General features: G+C 41.4%; 1 protein-coding gene across 1 annotated transcript; it reads right to left on the bottom strand.

The window, feature by feature from the left end:
- Positions 1 to 1517: 1517 nt before the first annotated feature.
- Positions 1518 to 23510, bottom strand: kif16bb (kinesin family member 16Bb). Its single transcript, XM_010792047.1, is given in 20 exon segments — positions 1518 to 2131; positions 2871 to 3366; positions 4073 to 4163; positions 4966 to 5139; positions 8199 to 8287; positions 10634 to 10717; positions 12019 to 12128; positions 12228 to 12279; positions 12416 to 12535; positions 18268 to 18327; positions 18411 to 18474; positions 18591 to 18774; positions 18895 to 19017; positions 19443 to 19611; positions 19825 to 19973; positions 20055 to 20097; positions 20100 to 20167; positions 22188 to 22284; positions 23042 to 23179; positions 23481 to 23510. Coding segments are annotated over 20 exon segments (2955 nt in total).
- Positions 23511 to 23832: the final 322 nt, after the last annotated feature.

The following is a 23832-nucleotide window of genomic DNA, read 5'->3' as shown; positions in this document are numbered from 1 at the left end:
CACAGAATGAGCTGCTGAACTCCAAATACTGAAACGATTCATTGCCTCATCTGCCGAAAGACAAGATGCAGTTAATATTAAAAACTAGCACCATATTACTGTCATCCTAGCTCAAATCTCCATGCTACAGGGTGTGATGCTTTTTATTCAGACCAATTCTCCATTTCTCACACTGGTGCAGAGAAGCAGACTGATTGCACTGTATTGTCCAGGTAATTTTCCAAACTGTAGGGGGTCTCAGTCAAGACGTGGAACAAACAGTCTTTGGCTCTGATTCTCCCAATGTGAATCAAACTTGGGTTCTTTCTAAGAGATGTAGCAAGCTCGTCAAGCTATTTAAAACATCTCTCATACAATGAACAAGCTCAGTCCTGGAATGAGACGATGTTGACTGGCAGGGATGAATCCATTGAGAAATTGTGCAGGTAGATACTGTGTGAGAGGGGGCTTACCTTGACCTAAGATTAACTAAGTGTGGAGGTTGATGATAAGATAGGAATACAAATGTATGCAGAATCCTAGATACTGAGGAGGAGGCTGCAAGTCAAATTAGGAGCCAACACCAAAGCTCACAACAGAGAAGAGAGTAGGAATAGAAAGAAAGCCTGATGGATATGATAGCAAAACAACGTATTAGACAAAGCCGTGAAATGCATCAGACCCTGAATTCTTTTTTTTTGAGCTAACAGATCAACCGTCAGAGCTTATGATAAACACAACTAAAGAGCAGTATTGGATTTAGCATTCTTTTATTTAAACAAAATACTTTATTTAGATTTTTCTATAAAATATTTGAAATTGGGAACATCTTGAAATACACATACAATTTAAGTAACCATTTCAAGGAGATTATTTGGTAGGATTTTCTATCTAAAATCCCTTTTTAAAATGTTACAATACCCATGAAACACAAAACCAGTACAAACAGGTTTTTAATCCTGAATGTCAAGATAATTATTTATAACATCCCACATTAAACTGACAACCTTTGACAACAATAATAATAGGGGGCTAATGGTTAAAGAACAAAAACAATACAAGTACAAAGAAATGTAAGGGGTTTAAAGATAAAAGTGCTAAAGCCATGTATTATTAAAACGACAAACTTTAAGAAAAACAAATCAAAACGGAAACTTCAAAATAGTTCATAGCTTAACTGTCATTTAGCAGTGAGGCTGTCCTCTGCATTGTCTGGTTGGGATGCACTTTTGCTCCCTGTGATTGAGAGTTTTCGAGCTGGGCTGTTCATTACTGGCTGTTCAGTCCTTGATCAGACATTTGACAAGTGCTTAATCAGGAAAGCGGCCTCAGAGGAGCAACTGAAAGTTAATTTCCACACTTCGGCTTGCGGAGATGAATCTGAAGCGTGTGCAGACGGGCTAGCTGCCTTAGTCATGCTTTCAGGGTGACCCCTGCCCCTCGCATTTGCCAAGATTACATCCAGACTGACAGCACTGCGCTCGTCTTCATCATGCACCAGCACGCAGCGCACATCTGAGCACTGACGGAGAGTTAAGTCATTGAATTGGGGACGGTGGGGCTCTGTCCTGACAGAGCGTGGAGTCGGGTAAAAGACAGCATCCTCCTGCACCATGCCGCTGGGTGTCAGTGACTAAAAGCTGGGCCAGGGGCTCAGTGTAGTTATTGGGACTGATTCGCACCCCAACACCTGTGTACAGCAGTATTTGCACTTCGCCTAGAGATACTGTTCCTTCTTCCATGTTACAATGGAGAAAGTACACCAGATCAGCAAGACTTTTCTGAATCTGGCAGCAGACCTTTAAACCAGCATCCAGCAGCAGGTCAGGTACAGAAGCCTGCCAGTCTAAAGACAGCATCATCGGGTCTCCATGAAGCAGCGGGTGCTGAGACACCCTTCTGTCCCAGGGGCAGATAACACCAAGTATGGCCAAGCACAGGTATTTGCTAAGGTTCTGGCTGTGGGTGTAGACTCCCAGGATGCTCTCCTCTGAGGAGCCCATCAAACGCTGACTGTGGGCTGCTAAGCCTATCTGCACCTCTTTCAGCTGCACCAAGGGGACCTGATGGAACATAACCAGGTGCCCGGAGTTAGCAGTCAGGGTGAAGAGGCCGGTCTCTGCCAGGACCAGGATGGCGGGGCTCGGGTTGGCTGCACTTGGCAACATTCAGCCAATTGAGAGCCACAATCTTCTGGGAGTTATGCAGTGAGGTGGAGATGAGCGTCTGAATCTGAAGATTTGTACGTCGTTTGTGTTGTGGAAATGTATTGAGTTCTCCAATGCCTGATCTTTGTCTTCAGGCGAATGGATAACCACTGGGTTACTGATGTGTTTCACTGGTAACAGCTCTGTAGTGAGTGTGTGTCCTTGTTTGAAATGAATATCAGCTTTGTCTTGCTCTTGTGGTAACTGTAGATCCTCAATACTGTTATTCCTTGTCGACGTATCTTGTGGAATTAGCTGAATGTCATTTGGCATTTCTTCTACCATTTTCTGATGCGTCAGTATTTATGCAGCTCTGACTTATCTTGACTTCTTCATGCTGAAGGTATCGAGTGAACTCCGTGTTGATGTGCTGTGTGATAGAAAGATCTTTAACCATGGAGAAATGTGACTATCCTTTACCAGAGAGAAGACCTTGCTGTCCTTCACTACAGACATATATTGACCCTCCCTGACCAGAGAGACAACATGACTGGACCAGCGGGCCCCAACATGCTGTACACCCTCTTTCCTGACATGCTTCAATACTGAGGGAGAGCTCCACAGGAGATGCCCTGCACCCTGGTCCCTGGACCAACCAATTAACTCTGCTGACCAGAGAGCCCAGCCCAGAGTGTTGAATTGAGGCTGCTGCAGTCTCTACCTCTGTTGTAAACCCCTGCAAACCTCCAGATTCATCCATCTCTGCACAGCCAAAAAGGCCCTCGAAGATAGTTTTCTCAGGCGGACAGCGGGCTGCCTGACTGCAGAGGGGCTTTATGTCGAGCTGAGGATGAGTGCTGTTCTGTGGGAGGACAGACGTGGAGCGAGTTCCTCTGCTGCTCTGCAGGTGGGACATGCTGCTTAATGAGCTCCCACCAGAGTCAGGTCTCTCCTTGTAGCAGTCAGCCACGGCGCCTTTGATCTTGTTAGCATTCCCCTCTGGCTTCGTGCCACATCCATCACCCGGGCCCAGGACACTTGTCTGCTGGAGGCTGGCATCCCCTGACCAAACCTCCTCTCTCGCTTTCCTCCGTGGCCACTCAGACATGAGCCCCGGCCCTGATTTATGACACAAGTCCCCCTCCTGCTCCCGGCCATCCCTGGTGCTTATCCCATCCTGTAGTGTGTCTCTATCCATCTGAATACTGGTGTTAGGGACAGGATCTTTACCAGGTATGACCTAGTTTGAATTGTGTAAATGGATGAGAAAAGGAGAAACAATGAGGAAATAAAACTTCTGTACAGAGCATTTAAAAAAAGTCCTAGTTAATGTATGCAATGCACTACAAAAATAAGCACTGCCATTGCAGAGAAGGAATTAAAATAACCATTTCATTCAGCCCCATTTAAAAAGGCCTCTTTATTAATGTTTTCAATTATATTTGAACAATAAATACATGCAAAGGAACATTTTGTGAAAAACATCAAGGTACGTGTATAAACAGGAGTACTTCAAAAGTGTTCTCATTGCCATGTGCGTTGGTAGAGTGACTGTCATTTAAACCCTATTACACTTTTCTGTAGGGGTTTCAAGGAAAATATGTGCATAATAAACAAACACAACAAGCCAAGGGAAAAAGTATTTCATGTCTCGTAAAAATCTCTATTGAGCCTGGCTGGAAAGGGGGGTAGGAGGTATTGACATTTTCTGTTTTGCAAAAGACTAAAGGGAATAGTACTTCAGTTGCACAGTGACTTGTTCAAGACTGCAGAAGACATTTCTTACTTTTGCAGAATCTACTTTAGCTCATTCAATATCTTTAAAAATAATCACAAGTCATATAATTCATGCAGAAAATACCCATGGCTCATTGATTAAATCCTTATTTCATTTAGATCTAATCAAGAGAGGGATTTGTTTGGAAAATTAAAATATGAATACATACTGCATTGATGAGCTTTTCTATTGTGGCTGAGGTTAGACAGCTGTGTGGCACTATGGACGCGGCTGTCTCTGCAGACTGCGTTTCCATCTGGCTGAAAAAGGACACAGTGAAGCGACAAGAATTAAATAATATCTTTTCATATTCTTTTAGAGAACAAAAGTTGCGTCTTGATATGGGGAGGTGTGTGCACAATACATCTGTGTTTATATGCCTATCCACAATGCCAGCCTCTTTGTTTTTAAAAGCTAATTTCATTATTTGCTGTGGTGAGACACTGGAGACTTCAGTTTGCAGCCAAAAGACAAAACTGCACAAACCCCAAACCCCGCCTTCACAAAAACCATCCATTAGATTTGAAAAGCAAACAGCCCAAATGGCTGGATGAGATTAGAGCCTCTCTACTAGCTGTGAAATTAAATAGAATGTGTGCATGTTGATTTGAGGATTTACATACAATTCTCAGCACTCTAGAGGGGGGAGCAGAAACCAAATATACAGCTCAGAATGATTTCTGACAGTAAACAGAGGCTTTGGCTCAGCGCTGTGTTGTGGCAGCTCGGTGAGGGAGGAAAGTGGGAGCGCTAAAGCATTGACAACATCAACAAGAGGGATCACAGGCCGGGTCCTCGTGGTGATTAAAGGATTTTTTGCAGATCCTGAGGATCAGTACAGAGGAAGTCCTGCACTCGGCAGATGTTTGTCTGCTCGCATGAACAAATTGAGGGAACACTGATCTGAGATTTCTAGTCTCAGAAGCAAGCCACATTTTCTTGATTCCATTTTGCTCTCATGCAGAGGTTTACAGTGATCTTGCTGTGGAATGACTGCTGGTACACAAACAATGATTCATTAACATCACCACAGAGAGCACAGTTCGCCTCCATCTAAATCACCTGTTGCCAGTCTCTTCCATCTCTGCCCATGTTGCCTTTCTTTCTGCTCTCGATTGATGGGGAGCCCTACTGTTTTCCTTTGAAAGTCTTTTGATGTCCCGGTGGCGTCTGTTCAGGTTTTCTTGGACCTGCTGCCATTCCACCTCCCGCTGGTTGAGCTTCTCTTCCATCCTCCTAGTTATCACATCATGCATGCACACCCACACAGATTTCACGGAGAAGTCCTACATCCCTTCATCTGCATCACATCTCATTGCATACATTTCTGGATCATTTTATGAAACTCCAACCCAGATATTTGAAAGAGACACATGGGAGGTTGACTAAAAAGCTTTAAAGTAACACAATTATGAAAAAGATAATCACAGCCTTCAGAGCTACATTGTTGTAGGTAGGCTTGCTCTGTCTGCACTAAAGCTAGAAGCTGGAGGTGTGGCACAGGAGCTCCTAGAGTGATGGATGTTAACCAGTGTGAAAACACAATTTCAGAAGATTCCAGTGTCTAATAACAGCCTGTCAGTGGTCAGAAGGCGGCAGAGAGTAAAGTCGCCACTTGGCCTTCTGGTCGGAGTCGGCAAATACTGAGAGGGTTGTCAGATGAGGGACTTTCAGAGCTAAGGGTGCCATTAAAAGCTGCATGGGTCAAATGCCAGCTAGCCTGCTCCATCACTGAGCTCTCAGAGTCCAGACTCTGCCGTGTTTGAAAGAGCAGTATTTGAACTTGGCTCTGGTTACACAGTCCATTTGAAAAGGAAAGAACACAGTGGACCGACTTTTACTAGTGCACATGAGTGTGTCTTTTGTGGGGTCATGAACTAATGCACATTGCAAAAGCATATGACCTCGCAATAACAGACAAACCAAGCTTTCTTGACTCTTCTAGGAGTTTCCATCTCATGTTTCCAAAATAAAAGCGCAATTTAATTGGTTTCCTACACCTCATGCTTAGAGGCAAGGCTACATGAGAAAATCTGCAGTCAGCTGACATAAATGCTCCTTGACATCTCATAAATAAAGATCAGTGACTCAAACATCTGGATAAAGATACAAATGTGAAGTTTTGCAATGTATTGTTAAAGCAGCTAGCCTTTTTCCTGTCCCAAATTTCTAGTGAGCAAGTCTGTGATCCAACTGATGTAGACAATAATAGGAGGCTTGCTTTGTTGCAAAGGAGCAGCCCCTCCAGCATCGGCAGGTCTGTTCAATGATATCTCCTGTCACTTCCAGAGCTGAGCAGATATCCAAAGCAACCATTTGAATTTAAAGTATTTGCTCTTTTTTCCCCACTGAGGCTCATTTCAAAGATGATCGGGCAAACTTAGAGATCAATTCTGTCCTTGCTGCAAGGGATTTTATGCTACATGGACAACAAGCAGAACAAGGATGGAATACATATCCAAGCAATGAGAAGAATAGACATTTTAAAAAACCTTCCCTCTCTGCCAAACAGATGATAGTACAGCATGGATGAGAGGAGGTGGGTGTTTAGAGGGAAATTAATAAGCAGTGTATTTTGCAAAATGTGCTATACTTCCGTATTTGCCTCTGTGTATGTACACTGCAAAAATAAATAAATAAACGCATCAGTCCTGCTGCTAATCTTCCATCACGCTGTCTCAGTTTCCGTCAACCACAGACTCCCGACTTCAATTCTTCTCCATCTTTTTGCTCACTCTGCGATACCGATTTCACACATAAACCAAGTGTTTTGGACATAGTGATGAACACAGGCTATGTGTTTGACTAATTGGGGCCTTGAAGTTATCCTCCAAACACTCAGGTATTTACGCCTCACATACAGGTAGTGTCAGACCAGCAGATCGGGGGAAACGGTTCCAGGTGTCGGACTGAAGGCAGTATGAATCACATGAGCGGGGATACTGCAATGAGAGGGAAATTACATGTCAGCCAGCTCTACACGCTGTAAAACATCAGGGAGGGTTATCAGATCATGAGACTCGGGGTGTCTCAAATTGCTCACTTTCTTCAGTAGGTGGTGAATCACTAGAGAGTGAATTGGATTTTGGGCACTAATTCAATGAACACTGAGTCACTGACAGATCAATGACCTGTCACACAGTTCAAAGGCAGTGGCAGCGTATAAAGATCAGTCACATTAACACAGTGCCTTTCAGAGTTTGGTAGGCTGTGTAATAAAAAAATAATAGTGAGGAACCATAACTGACAAAAGAAAATATGTCACTTTTTGTTAAAGCTACCGTAAATACGATTTTTATGTATTTTCATATATATATTTGCTTAATATTATTAATGAATGGCAATATCCAGATATAGGTTACACAAAGGCAATTAACATATTTTTTTGCCCAATACAAAACACAAACCTCGACACTTTACCTTCAGCCAATTGGGAAAACCAAATATTAAAATTGTACACTAAGACTAAGGTTTAGGAAAGCATGATTGAATCACTCCAGACATAATAGTGTCAACACTAAACTAACAAAATACTTTCCTTATGAATTACCGCAGTATGACCAAAGGCATTTTGCACACCTAGAAAGTTTGATACATCGGAAAAAAACAGCTCAAATTTTCAAGAAGGGCATTTTGTTTTTTATATATTAACCACATGTGCAAGATATAAATGACTGATTTAAAGACATTAATTTAGTGACATAGATTCAGAACAACAATTATATCAGGGGCTTGTATCATCTGCAGTTATCACTAGATGCTGAGACACTTAAATGTGGACTTTGAATGGCTGCTATGGCCATAGCTGATGGTATTTCAAAAGAATGCATATTGAAAAAGAGCTAATGTAAAATGGATCTGGTGGGAGTGTAGCAAAACGAATTATGTAACTTCCCATCAGTACTGCTGCTTCTTCTTCTTCTTCACTCTGCATTTTAGGAGTTTAGGGGAATCTGAACTTTAAGTGCACTGCAGTAATTTTGGAAATGGGACAGGGGTAGTTCCCTACCTGCAAAACTCAAGGCTTTTTTTGGACACGCCCTTGGGCTGTAGAAGTGGAGTTTGCCTGCTGTGTTTTCCACTGGCTCAGCATTAAGCATCAAAATGGCTTTTTTGCATGTTCCCACCTCTCCTCACAGAAATGCTGCCATGATTTATGGCTTTGATTTGGTCCATGCGCCCGATGAACATTGCTCAATAAGCAGGCACAGTGTGGAGATTGAGGTGGACAGGGTTCAGTTATGCTTGGGTCACTGAGAGTTGAGAGCTATTACACATGTCTGCATGCGTCTCACCCTGGGTTCTGCAGCATAGCCTCGGACAGAGTCTCTGTAGAGTTGGACATGTCAGTCAAGGGCAAGCTGAAGGCAGACGGCAGCCCGCTCTGCAGACAACAGAATGAGACAGCACTGTGAAATGTAAATCTGGCAGTGTGAGAAGAGTGACAGCTGCCTGTGGTTGATTTGCAGTTATGCGATGATTCAATTAATAGTATATGCTGTATGTCTTCAGTGTTCATCACACTGTTTTTCACAAAATGTAACAGGATAGATTGAAGAGCTTTGACAAAATTAAGAGGGATGTCAAAATCTAAAATCTGGTTAATCAAAACCCTTCCAAATGAGGGCAAACGGCATGAAGATATTGCATATTCCTAAAATAAAAAAGCACCTTTAATATATAACTAGGTCCATTTTGTGGTTCTGTAATATTCACATTTAATATTTAACACCGTTAGACTGCCATTTGCTATTTGAAATATACCGTTTTAAAACCAGAGTTACATAGGGCATTTTCAGTCTGCTGGCATATTTTAAGACTGAGGAAATGTAGAACTCTAAAGACCATCTCATTTGAGATCGATGTTAAAAAAGAATGACAAAGACTCTTCTCGAGACCACAGCGACACCATTACAGCCAAATAAAGTGGATGTCTCCACTTTATTTGGCTGTAATGGTGTGCAATTTTCAATAATGCAGAGAGCTGTCAGAAAACAGAAGTACAGCTGTGTCTGTAAAATGGTTTCTGAATACATTTTGCAACATAAAATGTTATAAAGCAAGAGGAAATGCTTAAAGGAGACAAGATTAGAGTTGTAGGTAAATTGTACCAGACTGGAACTTACTTTTTAACTTGCAGGCAGTGTGAGTGTTACAGCAATCTTTTTCAGATTGTGCAACTGCAAATACAAATGTTCACTCCTAGTTTCGACAGAGTTTTTCCCTCTGCCATGAAGCCGAGTGGTGCGGCACCTAGGAAACAGTATTTGTATGCACTTTGTCTACCATCTTTGGAATGGAAACCTGCATACTGGCCTCTTGGTGTAATCTGCTTGGTTTGTGCTCCTCTCACAGACACATTCAGTTTCTGTGGATGGTTAATCTAAGTAGATTTAGAGTTACAGACATAACTTCAGTTTTATTTTCCTTCACCCGATTGGGGTTGTTTTTAGTACATTTGGGAAGATTTTGTTTGGAATATCCTTTTATCTTCATGATGTAGGTGTTAAGAAATGGACAAACTTACGGATACTGATGTATTTAACCTCGAATAATTAATCAAACCTGAAAAATACCTACAGAAGTGATCTTAAGAGTGGAGATGGTCTTCAGTTAGAGATTTGTTTCTATTTATCCATTTACCATATAATGCTAATGTGATTTGATACTGTCTAACAATAAACATGTACTTGACCTGCAGCACAAAAGTAAAATGTATACAAAAGTTATTTTAGAACAATATATACACAAAATACTTCTAATCTGCAGTGACCGTACCCCTGTTTTTTATGTGTTCAGAACAACTCCGGGCGTCTGCCTCTCGCCTATAAAAACGTAGTAACCAGATGCCGGATTGTAAAAAATGGCAGACATTGGGTTGAGAAAAACATAGATATAGTTGGACAAAGCTTGTTTCCCAACGAGAGTGAATCGGAGGTTGGTTCGCAACCGCGAGCAAGCATCCTGACCCATACAGCAGTGATGTGGCTTCTAGTGTCATTGCAATCTGTAACCAGCAAATCCTACTCCTTCTGCTTTTAGTCTGTCAAGCACACAACCATTGTATTATTAATTCAACCACTTATACAGTCTAACTTAAGAATACTTAAACATAAACAAATGATTGCAGAGGAACACTGGTTGTGGTTTCTTCAGAAGAAAGGGTGCCTTCACACACAATGGCTCTTTAAAAAACACATGGAAGTGAATGAGAGCCAAGAGGGAGCTGTTGCAGGTCGGGCAAAAAGCAGCGAGTTTTAAAGTGACTGCACCTGGCTTCCTTTCAGAGAGAGCTTCTCTGAGGTCGAAAACAGTTCAATATTTGGGAGAGATTGCTCGCTGTGTGCAGGTCTGGCGCTTTTTTATGAGCCAATTAATCAGAACAAAAGGAGTAGAGTTTAATGCTAAACAGGCAAAAACAAGCAGAAACAGCCGAGAAGCGGGCAGTAGTTTGTATTCTGATCAGAAAAAACCTGCATGGGTCACACACTGGCGGTGTTATTGTGGAGTTTCTGATGTGGAGTGAAGTGTGAATTAAGTTCCACATGAGCCACGTTTGCTGAAGAAAGAAAATATTACAGCTAGTAGTTATGGAAACAAAGTGCATGTTGCTGACTGGCTTTACACAATTAATAATAAGGAGAAAAGGCAGCATCTTTTCTGAAAGAGGCTCTCAGCTATACAAAAACAGCAGGATGGCATGAAGAAAACACAATAGGACTGTTTGTACCTGAAGTTTCTTTTTGAGCTGGGCAGCTTCAGTCGGCTGGTTAAACCGGAGTGAAGTTCCACCGCCTAGCTTTGGTGATATCACCTAGAGGGGACAGGAGAGGAATAGCATGAAAAAAAGCAACTAATTTAGTGGCTGAAGCTTAATACTTGCAGCACCAAACACTGAATTATGTAATACACTGGGAGAAAGACTGGCAGAAGTAAGAAACCTTCAGGAATGGTGCTGCAGGCCTGCCAGGTAACCTTTGGAGGTGTGGCAGTATCTATAATGCATGAAATCAATCTGCAGTGAACTGTCTCTGCACTGAGCTTGAGGAAAAGTTGACAAATTGCATAGAAAGTTCTCCCAACATTTTCCTCTGTTGAGGCAAAGTGAATGAATTGCCATGAAGAACCCAATCCCAGACTGATTGGCAGTGACCTAGACCAGGGGGATGATTTACCAGAGAAAATGGGAACTTGAGGAGTCTTGTAAAGCTATAGAATTGAAGTGATATTAGGGTTTATAAATCAGACTTGCACTCATATGGCCACATCCACAGATTTTCTTGAGGTCTCCTCTTCATTCCTCACCTCCGCACAGCAAATACTAATCTTGCCACTACTAATGACTTCTGACGAGTGACAAAGTACCTGAGAGGGCAGCCTGTGATGGATTCCAGCTGCCGTCGGACTGAAAATTACTATCATTTGTTCAAGAAAATAGCTTCAGATGCCGCCGTTTCTGAAGGGGATATTGGATAAATTGAAATGGTTATAAAAGAGACTAGCGTAGCCAGGCCCTGTGCCGCCTGGTTCTGTGTGCAGTTATTATCTCTGGAAAGCAAAGCAGTGTGGATGAGGAGGTAGTAAGCGGGGAAAAGCTTCCAGCCCCGGATAGAAGGGTCTGCTCAGGGGGGCAGGAGTTTCAGCTCAGGATCGGCTCTGTCCTTTCAAAGGTTAATGCTCTGGCCCACTTCAAACCTGTCGGGCCTATCAACTCCATCTGCCAATTAAATGGAGGGCCTGAGGCTTTGTCTGGAGCTTTGTCTGGGGTCCCTCGCCCTTCAAAATGTTTAGTAAGAGAAATGGCATCTGCCCTGTGGAGAGCTGTTTTCACAATCCACTCATGCCCCAAGTGTGTGCTGCCGTGGGGGTGCCAGGGACACAAAAGTGGATTTCATTTGCAGATGTGATGCAGTGATCTCATATCACTGCATTCAAAATGGATGAGCGGGTTACTGCGTCCCACCAGCCAAATAATTGGGAATCTGAATGAGAAATCTTCATTATTACAGGCACGCCTCCCTCACCCCCTCCCTTCAGGTTCATTAAAAAAATATCAAGAGCATATTATTCTTTGTAGAAATACTTTCCCTGGGTCAGCTGGCAGGGCTCAGTTACCACAGAGCCGTGGACTGAACACAGCGCACCATCCCGCGGGATCAGAGTCACGGGCCCAGCACGGTTCTCCAACACACAATGTTCACTGAGAAGCCCAGGACCACGAAGCACTACAATACAATTAAAAATGAAAGCATAGACATACTGCTAATTATCAGTTTAATACAGAACACAGCTGTTGGGAACATATCGCAGTATCCTTGACTCACCAATACCCTGACTGCATGAGGCTTCTTCACTCCCAATCAGCGTTCTGCCCTCCTACAGCGAAGATTAAAAGGTCATGATACAATATGCAAGCTGTTTGGCAATTAACGGAAGCAATGGACCTTGACTGGTAATGATTTGAGACAAATGTTGAATAATTTGCGTATTATGTGAAGTTCAAATGATTCACTTTCAGATAATACAGGGCAATTCCACCGCTGAGCATGTCTTCATCAATGCCTATCAGATGAGGCAACTGGCAGCCCAGGAGCACTCCACTGCCTTTCTTCTTCAGAGCCACAGTCTCCTCCTGCAGTGAATATACCATGGAGGGGAATAAACTCGTTCAATAGCCTGTAGCAGGAATGGCACACAATATAAAATAAAAATGCTGACAGACATTTAATGGCAACCAGCAGAAAACTGAATTCTTTATGACTGCTCTTCCTTGTCTGAAGGCCAGGCAGAATAGCGGCGTTCCAACCATGTGTCGCCGTGAAGCGGCAGAGTGGCTAACGGCAAGAGAGACACCATCAATCATTCAGATTATGGTGGCGAGAGTCGAACTGTACATTGTGTTCAGCGAGCGAAACAGACGCAGTGCTGCCGGTCACATACACATACACACAATGGGTTGTATAACATGCGCCATTGCCTTTATGGAGACATAGCCATAAACACTGCATGTGAATACTCTCGAGCTTGTATAGCATGTCAACTTTAGATAACAGCAACAAACTTCAGGTAGTTCTGTGTCATTTACAATGTGTCTGATGGGAGTATTGCATGGAAGGTCAGACTGAAGTGAATTCCTGTGAGGGAAAATCATGTCATGGCAAAAAATGAGTACTATTTGTTGAGGACAGTGAATAAGTGTACTAAAATTATTCATTATAAAACTATTTCATTGGGATTTTTTAATTTCCTCCAATAAAACAGGGCATTTGTTTAACATAAACGCCAAATCTGAGAAACAGAGATTCAATGTCTATATTTCAAACATGGGCTATTGATTAAATAGTGACACACAAGCAACATTACAGTTTCATGAGAGCTCAAACTTGACTGATTGCATAAAAAGAAAAAAGAAATCATTTCATACTGCTTGTCCAGAAACCTTTGATAAAAAAAGGTATTTAATGGTGTTACAGCACCTCTCTACAGAAATGCGATAAGAGGTAGAGAAATTGATTTAATCATTGAAAGCCATTTCTAAAAGCACAGGACAGCTACACTTAAAGATCTGATCTGCTTCACTGCCTCCAACAATTGTTGCGGAGGAAATGTAAAAGCCTGAGTCACACCACCTTACAGCATGCGTGTCTGTCAAGGGGCGATATTCATTTAACTTTGTATAAAGAAGTCATTTAGTGTTATATTTGTATTTCTTACTTGCAAATTAAGCTTTAGAAAAGACCAGACAGGCAGCAGACAGAATGACTTTGTTGAGGAGTTAATTTGCCGATTAAATACTCAGCCTTCGACAACCTACTGGGTTCAAAAGGCATTCTGAATCAAGCCATAAAAGAAACTCAACTCTCGAGGCAAAGTGTTAAGGCCGCTAACCTTTTCCTCCCAGGGCAATGGCTGTGGTTCAATAACACAGAGTCTACCCAAGCATGAGTGGCCCCTATCAGGAGTATTCTTCTGTTAAGCTGGTGGACTAATGCCTCACATTGCCATGGATTATCATAAGTACCCCCCCAAGAGGCAAAGCAGAAAATCTCACATATGGAGGATTCAGAGGCAACACTCTGCATAAACTAGTTTCCCTCTCTTTCAACCTCCTCCTGCTCTCCTTCGTATAGATTGGGCGGTGAAGTGAGAGACGTGTCCACCACCAGCAACACCTCACTCATTGGCAGTTGTGAGAAATCCTTTTTTTTCCTAATGAAGAAGGAGAGACATCGACCCTGGCCCCTGTACTTAATTAAAAGGGATTCTTCACAGACTTCATTAAAAAGGTGAGGAGCAGCCTGGCAGATTAATGCACTGTGTCACTCTCCACGGACATCAGGAACAGATGAGATCTCCCAACATCCACACACAAAACACAGAGTTGCTCCTCACCACACCCAGTCAGTCAGTCTCGTCTGTGCGGGTGCTATGAGGACAAAATGAAGTCTGCTTTGAGATGGAGGCAGCTGGTGAACATACTGTAATTAACTGTGGCCCAGACCAGCAGCCAGTCTCGGGCAGCATTTAGGCTCACATTAAAGCCATCATCTGTGGTTGTGCAGAATTTTTTATGGGTTTTTCTCAGCACTTTGACAGTTCAGGTTCCTGCCTTTATTAATATGCATTTCCAAAACACACTATTCCAACTAATCCTTCTTTCCAGACTGCCCATCAGCCTCGTCAAGTGGAGCAACTCGCCAACAGAACAGATAAGCAGCAACTGAACCCAGGCCAAGAAAAATAACGTCTGCATTTCAATCTTTCTGTTACATTAAAAAGGTTAATTTCCATGAAAGAGCTGTATTTATACCCAAGAATATTGCTCTTTATAAAAGTTCAAATGAAAGCGCATGAAGGGAAAGGCAATTACATCGCCAGCTTTTTAAATGGCATGAAGCCTTATATTCCACAATGGTAACCAACAGAGAGGGATTGGCATCTTATTAACAGCCGTTTCCATTTCTTACTCGCCCCTTTATGTTTTTTTGTGGGTTTTTTGCATGTGAAAACAGAATCTCAGGCAGAGAGTTGTTGTTCTGGCCGTAGTGTGAATGTTCTGTGTAATTAGCTTGATATGCACTCTGGACATCAGCATGTTGCCATGCATGCAGTTTGTTTTAATAACTAGAGAGGGATTCAACTCAATAAAACGATCTGGGCTCCTAATCAGTTAATACATTCTCATCTATGTGTCCCATTCAACTCATTTCAATATATTATTGAAATTGTAGCCGAGTTGAATTCTTATTATCTGTGTCATTCATTTGTTTGAAGAATGTGAAAAATGGACTGGGTTGTTATTAGTAGAATTTATATTTTGGCCTCAGTTGGAGATGTTAGTCCTTATGCATGAATGGCATTTATAACACATGTGCTCGCCATGTGCATTTCAGACATGGCCAGATGATTTCTTCAATTTAATTTAAGAAAAAGTCAATCTAGTTTGGAGCTGACTTTTACTCACATGTGAACAATCAAAAGGTGAGCTGCTGATGAGAATATGTAAAGGTCATGAAATGCAATAATGACCTGAAAAGTTATAACTGCTGACAGTAGGAAGTACATTGGCATTAAACAGAGCCAGGCTGAGAGCATTCAAGGCTTAGGTTGCGTCTTTGTGCTGATTGCAGCGTGTTTGGGAAGTACAAAAAACACTAAGATCAAAGAAACCCCGTTTCATTTTATCTTACTGAAATTGAGGTTCCTCCCACCACTGTGTTATAATGGGGAACTGAAAGAGTGGCTGGGGAGCAAACTGCACTCGTGAAGTAGAGCTACTCACAAAATCTGTGCGTGTGTGTGTGTATAACCCTGAAGTAGAACAACATTTCACTTTACCCTCTTCCTGCCTTTTTTGTTCTCTCAATTGGTCGCCGTCTCTGTCTGGTAAGAGGCTGCCGTGGAATCCATCTCATATTAATTACTTTCTCTTTCCCACATGCCCTGTAACCAATCTGGGAAGCTGACGATGAATAACTTTGCATTCTAAATCTGCTTTGAATACAGAATTCTAAATTCTGTTTACACCCCTCTTGGTCAACTTGTCTCCTTCCGGCCCAGGCAGAAATGTTCATCTAGCTCTCAGCTGCAGCATTTACTGAATTAAACCCCCCCAAAAATATGAGAATCGAAGAGTTGAAGAAGAAGAAGAAGCTCTTAATTTAATGTGTTAGGTGATGTAGAGTATGCAATATGTATAGCCCCATACACAAAGCCATTTGTTAGGAAGAAACTACTTTAAATAAATTCCCCAAATGTGATTAAGGTTTTGTTTGTATCGTATGTGTGCTGAATTTTGAAACGGCCACTTCAAAATGAGGCTGGATGTGCTTCTCTGTACCGAGCTGAGCACATACACCACCTCTAACGTCTGTGCAGAATGCAAATGCACAGCAAGACAAATGTCAAATCCATAAAGTCATTCATCAAACACTTAGACTTGCGGCCACAACAGAGGGCCTGCTGGTCACCAGTACAGTGGCCTTTTTTGCCCCGGTGTCACGTTGCATCGTGCATCATAACAGGTGCTTCTACATGAATGGGCACAGCTCTAAATAAGGCATATTTTTCATCTCAGCCAGCAGAGATGGACGATGTTGCCTCCGAGCACAAAGCCATCAGTGCTTGACCATGTGAACAGATTTACAACGCTGTAACTTGAAATAATATGCCGGATAGTCAGAAACACAAGTGCTATATGGCAATAATCAAGACCTTTTCATTAGGAGTGCCGACAGCTGCTAATGAGTTCAAATACACTGCCATTAATAAAGGGCTGTCACGCCACCCAATGTTACCTGTGGACCACATCATACAGTATCATAATGTTACAAATCCAACACGCATATATAGCCAACATTCATGTGTAGGGAATTTTAACGTCTTACACAATGGCTTCCTAAGTGTGTAGCTTCACTCTGCCATTCTGGTGCAGAAGTCAGAAATGTACAAATCTTTCCATGTCCAGGAATCTGCTAGAAAGAATTATGTACGATCGTGACAACATTTCTCTGCATACTTTCTGACTGGCACGCTTCAGAGTTCAATGCATAATGCAACAGGCTACTTGGCAGAGTACAATGAGTCCCAAACAGATGACATTTGGTGTTATTTGAGAGGTTGGGCACAAATTCAACAGGAGGAAATTTGTTCCGTGTAAACTCTGCAGTTGGCACACAGAGGAATTTTTTGTTGCAGCTCGGGGTCTTATAAAAGATGCTGCCACCCTGTCTCAGCCTTAGAGACACCATATTGGGTTGAAAGAGAAGGCACGTCTGTTCTGTTTTTCTTTGTCAGTCTCCCCAAACACTGTCACGCACACTAACTTCACGATCATTACAAGGACTCAGCTTTGGGATGCCATTTAAACCCTAAATAGATGGAAAATTAAATTTAAATGTCAGGTCGACTCTTCTCTCATTAGCCTTTCCACTCCATGAAGTGGCTGTGGTTTACAAGACTTGCAGCGACACCAGCTGGTAGGTTGTCTTTACTGCAAGCAGCACCATCTGTCAAAACTGCTGCTGGGAGAATTGTCGCTTTGTTGATTGCTAACTGTTAATAGATTTATATTATATCTATATTTATAGAGAAAAACCTTCACACTTTATGTACTCAGTAGTTTCTATTTTACGTGCATATATCCTTCTGTACCAATCTTAAAAAGGAATCAATTTTACATTTCAAATAATAAATTGCGGTTCGGACTTTGACTTAACTAAATTGGGGCCAAGAAAACAAAGCAGGAAACAAAAACGTAAGAGCACCTAACAAACTGCCGCTTTGAGAGAAACAACAACGCTCCAAATAATATAATTTAATTGTATAAGTGTAGGTGGCATTTTATTCTGAAATGTTAACCCATCTCTGTTCACAAACAAAATGATAGATGCCAAACAACAGGGTTTTGCAGGAAGTCTTTGGTTGTCTTTAAAGTAGTAAGAAAAAAGTAATGTATAAAGAAATCCTAGTTATCCTCAAGCTCATTTCAAAGAATCGAAACAAACAGAATCTGGCTTTTGTGGGTCAAACTAACTGCTGTTGAATAGGTCAAAGGGTATTTGCACCAAAGGTTACTTTTCTTATCTCTTTTTTAGTAAAAAGGGTTGTAAGAGGAGTTTATGTCAACAAATTTGTGAATCAAACTCAGGACAAAGGTATTGTGGAAGTGCCTGGATGTTTTGGTGGACGTAGTTATACTTGTAATATAAATAATTACAAAGAAAACATGGATTTGTAGACGTGGTTAGTCTTTTATGATAAAACAATGTGTCTTTGGGCAATTGTGCATCTTTTGTGGGAGCAATCTCTTGTTTTTCTATACTTAAAAACTGTTTTAATATGATATATTAAATGTTGCTCTACCTGCAAAATACTGCGAGTATCGCCACATTTGCTGGTCCACTCCTTGATCAGTTCTAGGACCTAGGGGGAAATAGCAGGTGTATTGTTTACAAAGAAAAACATAAAACCTCCCCCACATTTCCGTTTGGGAGAGGATGACTCACCCTCGCCTCATTCTGATGCAGCTCCTCCTCTACCTTCAGAGGAAGATGGTTCCACACGGGAAACCTGGAGAAGTAGTGAAAAGACAGCCAAACCTACAATGTAACCTTTGGATAAAACACTGTCAGCATTCATATTGCAGTGTGCTCAATGGCCTTTTATGTGAGCTTGAACATATGCACTGCAGGACCTGATCAGCTTCTTCTAGTAGCCCTCAGAGTCTGGAAACCTCTGCCCACAGCTCTCTGATCACCTTCACCTTTTCATCTTAGTTCACCGTGGGAGAGTTCACTATGTTTTTAGCTCAGCTAGCGTAGCGCAACGTGCTCATCGTCTCCAGGTAGTTCACATTGGCGGGGGAGATGGCTGCCACGAGGAGGGAGGAAAGCACACATAAGATATGTGGAAGAAGATATGAGCAATGAGTGGGATGCACACTTTACTGGAAACAGCCTGAAATGTCTTGGTCAGGTGGAATTCACATACTTGCGATCATAGCAGTCACAGAGTTTCCACCCAGGCTGTCTTTCAGTAGCCATGTCAGCACAGAGTCTCTGTAAGGAATGAAGTTATTCTTTTTTGTTGACCGAACTCCCACACTAAGTTCAGCTGGAAGGTCACACAGAGAGAAAACACTGACTCAGACAACTCCAGTAACAAGTGAATGTTTTTCTCAAGGTCTATAGATAAATGTTTTGGGTTGCTGGGTATGCAGACAATACATTGAATTGCATATGTAATTCCAGATATGAATTTGTCAAGTCAAATTTTACCTTCAAATAAATATTTGGAATGAAACCTGACATCCAATTACAGAATAAAGAAACAAATAAAACTGCGTTTTATTTTTGAAAAGAATGGATCGATAAGAGATAAGGAATCATTGTATTCTATACTAGGTCAGCGGTTTTATCCACTAGTCGGTATGGTGGATGAAATTGCTGCCTTCGCATTAAATTATTGATTGGATTGGCTGAATACTAGAAGAAGATTGTGTGTCATGGTGTGTCAGTCCTGCTGTAACTGCCATTTACCCAGAGCAGAGATCACACTGCCCAGGATGACCTGGGATTTGTTGATGTTGGCGCTATCCTTCAGCCTGAAGTCTGCTCTCTTGCTGCCTGCCAGGTCCACCAGGTGGAAATTACTCAGCGTCTCATGGGGCACCTCCGCATCAAACCACGCTTGTGGCATGAAATAACACTACTGAGCCATCCCCAGTTCAAAAGAGGCAACTACACATGGGAATACTTGTATGCGAAATGGCAACAGTGCTAGACTTTGAAAATGAAGTAAGCATGTTGGAAATTATCAGTACATAAAACAGATAAACAAGGTTAAAGAGCTCCTAAGGGATAACCTTTACGAACACCCAAAGAGTTTGCGGGAAAACTTTTAAACTGACAACAAGCTCACCTGGGTGAACCTGATGGTGAAGATGCCGTGGGAGCAGCTGCTCGTGCCGTTCTTGCCGGTGCTGGCTGTGGTGCGGTTGGCATTGCCGAGATTTATCAGGTCCTCCATGTCATTGTGATTGTGAACCAAGTGCTGGGACAGATCTACAAACGAGTTGTAGTCTGCATTAGATTTTCCTGAAGTTTCTACAAGAAGACATAGACATAAGATGGCAAATAAAACATACTCTCCATAGGGTCCATCCCTGGGGTGCTCTCTCACTCTCAAGCCTCCATACTGTATGTCGGTATAGTTTTCTTGATGAGAAGGTCCTGCACACATTCATTATAGATCTCCAAATAACAGGTGCCAAGACAGAAAACACAAAACCAAATACAATCTACGAGATTGTACACAAGGCCACAGATTAATGAAGGTTTACAGTGCTATTATTGATGGCAAAGCACCAAAAGGAGAACAAAACAAATTGCTATTTTTCTTGTCTCTATAAAGATATGCACAATAGCTTTAAGGACAAATTGTTGTGCATGCATTGCTCTCCTTGCAATGGCAATGAATAAACAAACATTATGCAAAGTAGGTTTCGGCAGAGCACTTCAATCAATACTGGGTGTGTGCAAGAAGCAAAAGGACTATTCTGAGTGGCTGACTCAAAAACAATTGAAGGCATGGAGCAATCAGTCTTCATGAAAGCGTGACACTGACGGAGTGATGGCACATTCTGAAACAGCTTTATGCCATGACATCACACACATCCTATCACAATATTCGTATTAGTTTAATGCTTTAAATAGCATACAATCATAATAATATCATGCACCAAATGGTTTATAATTTGTAGCCTTATGGAGGATGTGAATGATCAAATAATATAAAGCCATACAATGAAACAGTCACTAAAAATACACTATATGTGAATCGGGTAAACAAAAGCAATTTTAATAATTACCATATTCTGTCTACTAAAACCAAACATTCAAATAACATCTGTCTTTCTGTCTTATCTGCAAGATACAGGTGATTATTATTATTTGGAAAGTAATGTGTAACTTACATTTCTGCTGGGTATAAACCAAAAAATAAAATAAACTACAAACATATCAGCTGTAAGATGAAATCAAACAACACTTTTCCAACTATTCAACATTTCTCAGGCAAGGCTTGGCAAAGCCAGACAGTTACAAATAATTCTACAGATGAATAAAACCCAGATAATGGGCCAGCAGCACACATGATACCAAATGGCAAAAATAATACTTTCGCAGTAGCTTGATGGGCTAAAAATCCTCAAATTATCTCCCAATATAATCATTTAGAAGCAGAGCTGGGACATTTAATAATGAAACGGATATTGCGATGAGTCTGTTTATTATCTGGGACATTATTGTAATAAAACCTTAATGTTGTCTTTTATGACAAATGGTCTGCATTATAGTTTGGTCGAGTCATTTTCTGAAGTGAAGTTAATGTCTTTACCTGCTTCACCATCATATGATATTTAGATCATTCCACCGACAACAACAAGAACAACAACAGGGAAAAACAGCTCGTTACCTAGAAAAGGACCTATCTTTTCGATATGTTTCACTTCATTCTGACATTTTACTGTCGGTATCAGCTGGAAGGAGCACAATTGTAATCTACATGTGTGTACTCATTTTTGGGTGGGCACAATGCCTTTGGGCACACATTAAATGCACTACAGTTTAATTTTGAAATAATGAAAAAAATAGTATCTGATTCTGCTTTTTCTTTGTTTACTGGCCATTTTCCCAATTGCATCATAGAGCATAACGTACAAAGGTAGGCCTTACTTTTGTATTGAAACTGCAATACTGACATGTCTATATCCAACACAACCTCTTCACATTTTTCACAAGATAAATGTTTTAACTTGTGTACTCTCAAATGGCATCAAAGAAAGCCAATTGAACTCTGATCCCACATGTTTTTTGTGTGGAGGGCAGACAAGACAAGCTGAAATGCTTTTCCACATGATGTTTGCTTTTGCTTTCCGATTTGTTTGTATTTCATAAATGATGAGCAAAAGAGTTGTAGTGGTGTTGAAAAAGGCTTTCAGTAGCAGCTTCTTAACCCTTACATTTAGAGATCTGCAGTTACATCTGCAAGTTTATCATTTTGATGATCGGAAAATGAACCTAGCTTCGAATTCACTTCCATTAACCAATTTGTCTTGCCAACTCTACATGCTAAGTACCAAAGAATGCACATGCCCAACCCCTGCTGCCAGTCTCTAATATGTAATGGGTAAAATACTCTCCTGAAGTCTTTTTGAAGGTTTGATGTTTAATGACTAAAGTGCAGAAGTAGATAAGAAGTATTGCTATATAAATGCATGATGTTGACCTCTGTACGGAAGGACACGGCATCACTCTTGGCTCTACGAGATATCTCACTGAACAAGCCCTCACAGATCTGTGGGATTAAACCTTTGTTGTTCTGGGAAATCAAAAAAAATGTTGTTAAAGGTTTTTTCTTTTTAGAAAACATTAGTGTAACAGTGTTGTTTAAAATTATAATTTCATTTTGCTCCTGTTGTGTTCTTCTAAATGTAGGTGTGTCTTTGCCATTACGTGACCCCAACTCCGCACATGCAAAGAGTGCTGAACAACAGATCATCTGATATGGAGTTACTGAAGCATAAAAGCAATTCCACTCTGAGCTGCATGCCCTCTTGTTTTAATTACAAAGTAACAGATAGAAAGCATTAAGAGCCATATATAATTATCTGGGATGTTGACAGCAGCTTTGCTGATGACCTTGCACAAGTCTCCTGGTAGACAAGCAGAAAGGTCATTTGTTATGTGAAATGTCCATTGCCTTGCAAGGTGAAGAGAGAAAAGCCGTGGTATGCTGCCCTCATCACATTTTCTGATTAGTGGGGAGAAACATGGAGATAAATGGAGAGACTGGGAGGGACGTCTGATGAGACTGCCATCACTTTCTAATGTGTTGAGGAGTCAGTGCTATGAGCCCACCGGGTGCTCGAGTATTCTGCAACGTAAGCTCTAAAGTGAATTTGGTGACATCCTGGGTCTCCCTGAAGATTGAGGGTCTAATTTAAAAAGGGCACGTTTGAGATGCAACTTGGAAAGCTTTGAATGTTTGTAGGATAGCTACCTTTCAAGATACATTAAAAACAAAATGACACATTAACCTTGGTAAGAGTGCTGAGAAAGCTGAGAGAAGGCCTTACTGCGTGACCCATCATGGTGTAGGATTTTCCTGAGCCTGTTTGGCGATAGGCAAACACACAGTCGTTGAAACCATAGACTGTATGGTTGAAACCCTCAAATGCAGCTTTCAGGACATCAGACCCCAAGTCAAGAAAGATCTGATGCAGCAGAAAAAAAGTTAAAATATCACTTAATTGGCCAACAATACAGTAGGCTACAAATCATTCAAATGGTTGAAACTGATAAAGAATAAAGAAACCTTTTCCTGGGATATACATGTGGGTTTTCCTCTGTCTGATTAATCATATGATAAATCATATATAGCTAAAAGTCTTCACTTATTCCTTCGACTCGTCCCCTCGATTAAGTGAAGGCTACAAATTCAAATGCACAACATTTTTTCATTAAAACGTTATCAATTGCAGTACAACGAAGAGTATTTTTTATATTTAGGCCTACCTTGTAAATAAATGTGGAGTTTCCCTTCATGTGAACTATCACCTTGGATGATAACTGCTTTTCTCTGTGGAAAAGTGAATGTGAATGGCACTAGAGTTTATCAAGGAGAAAATATAAGCAGTCTTTTAAATTACCTTTTGTTCAATGGACTAACTCGGACTGCTACTCTCATAGAAGCCATTATTGATCAAAATCCAACGGAACACCTCAAATGGCCAGTCCTCTCCAAAGAGAAGTTGGCCTTCAGTGTGAAGGAATCGCCGTGAGCATTATGCACCTAATTACCTCACCGTGCCTGTGCTCACTTTCTCGATACACTACCTTATGGCGCTTTTCCACTGCAGGACTTAGT

The sequence above is a fragment of the Notothenia coriiceps genome, unplaced genomic scaffold, assembly GCF_000735185.1.
Source record: "Notothenia coriiceps isolate Sejong01 unplaced genomic scaffold, NC01 NC01_scaffold00036251, whole genome shotgun sequence".
In the NCBI taxonomy this organism is placed as follows: Eukaryota; Metazoa; Chordata; class Actinopteri; order Perciformes; family Nototheniidae; genus Notothenia; species Notothenia coriiceps.
The sequence above is the reverse complement of the archived record's forward strand: the minus strand, read 5'-3'. Positions and strand labels throughout refer to the sequence as shown.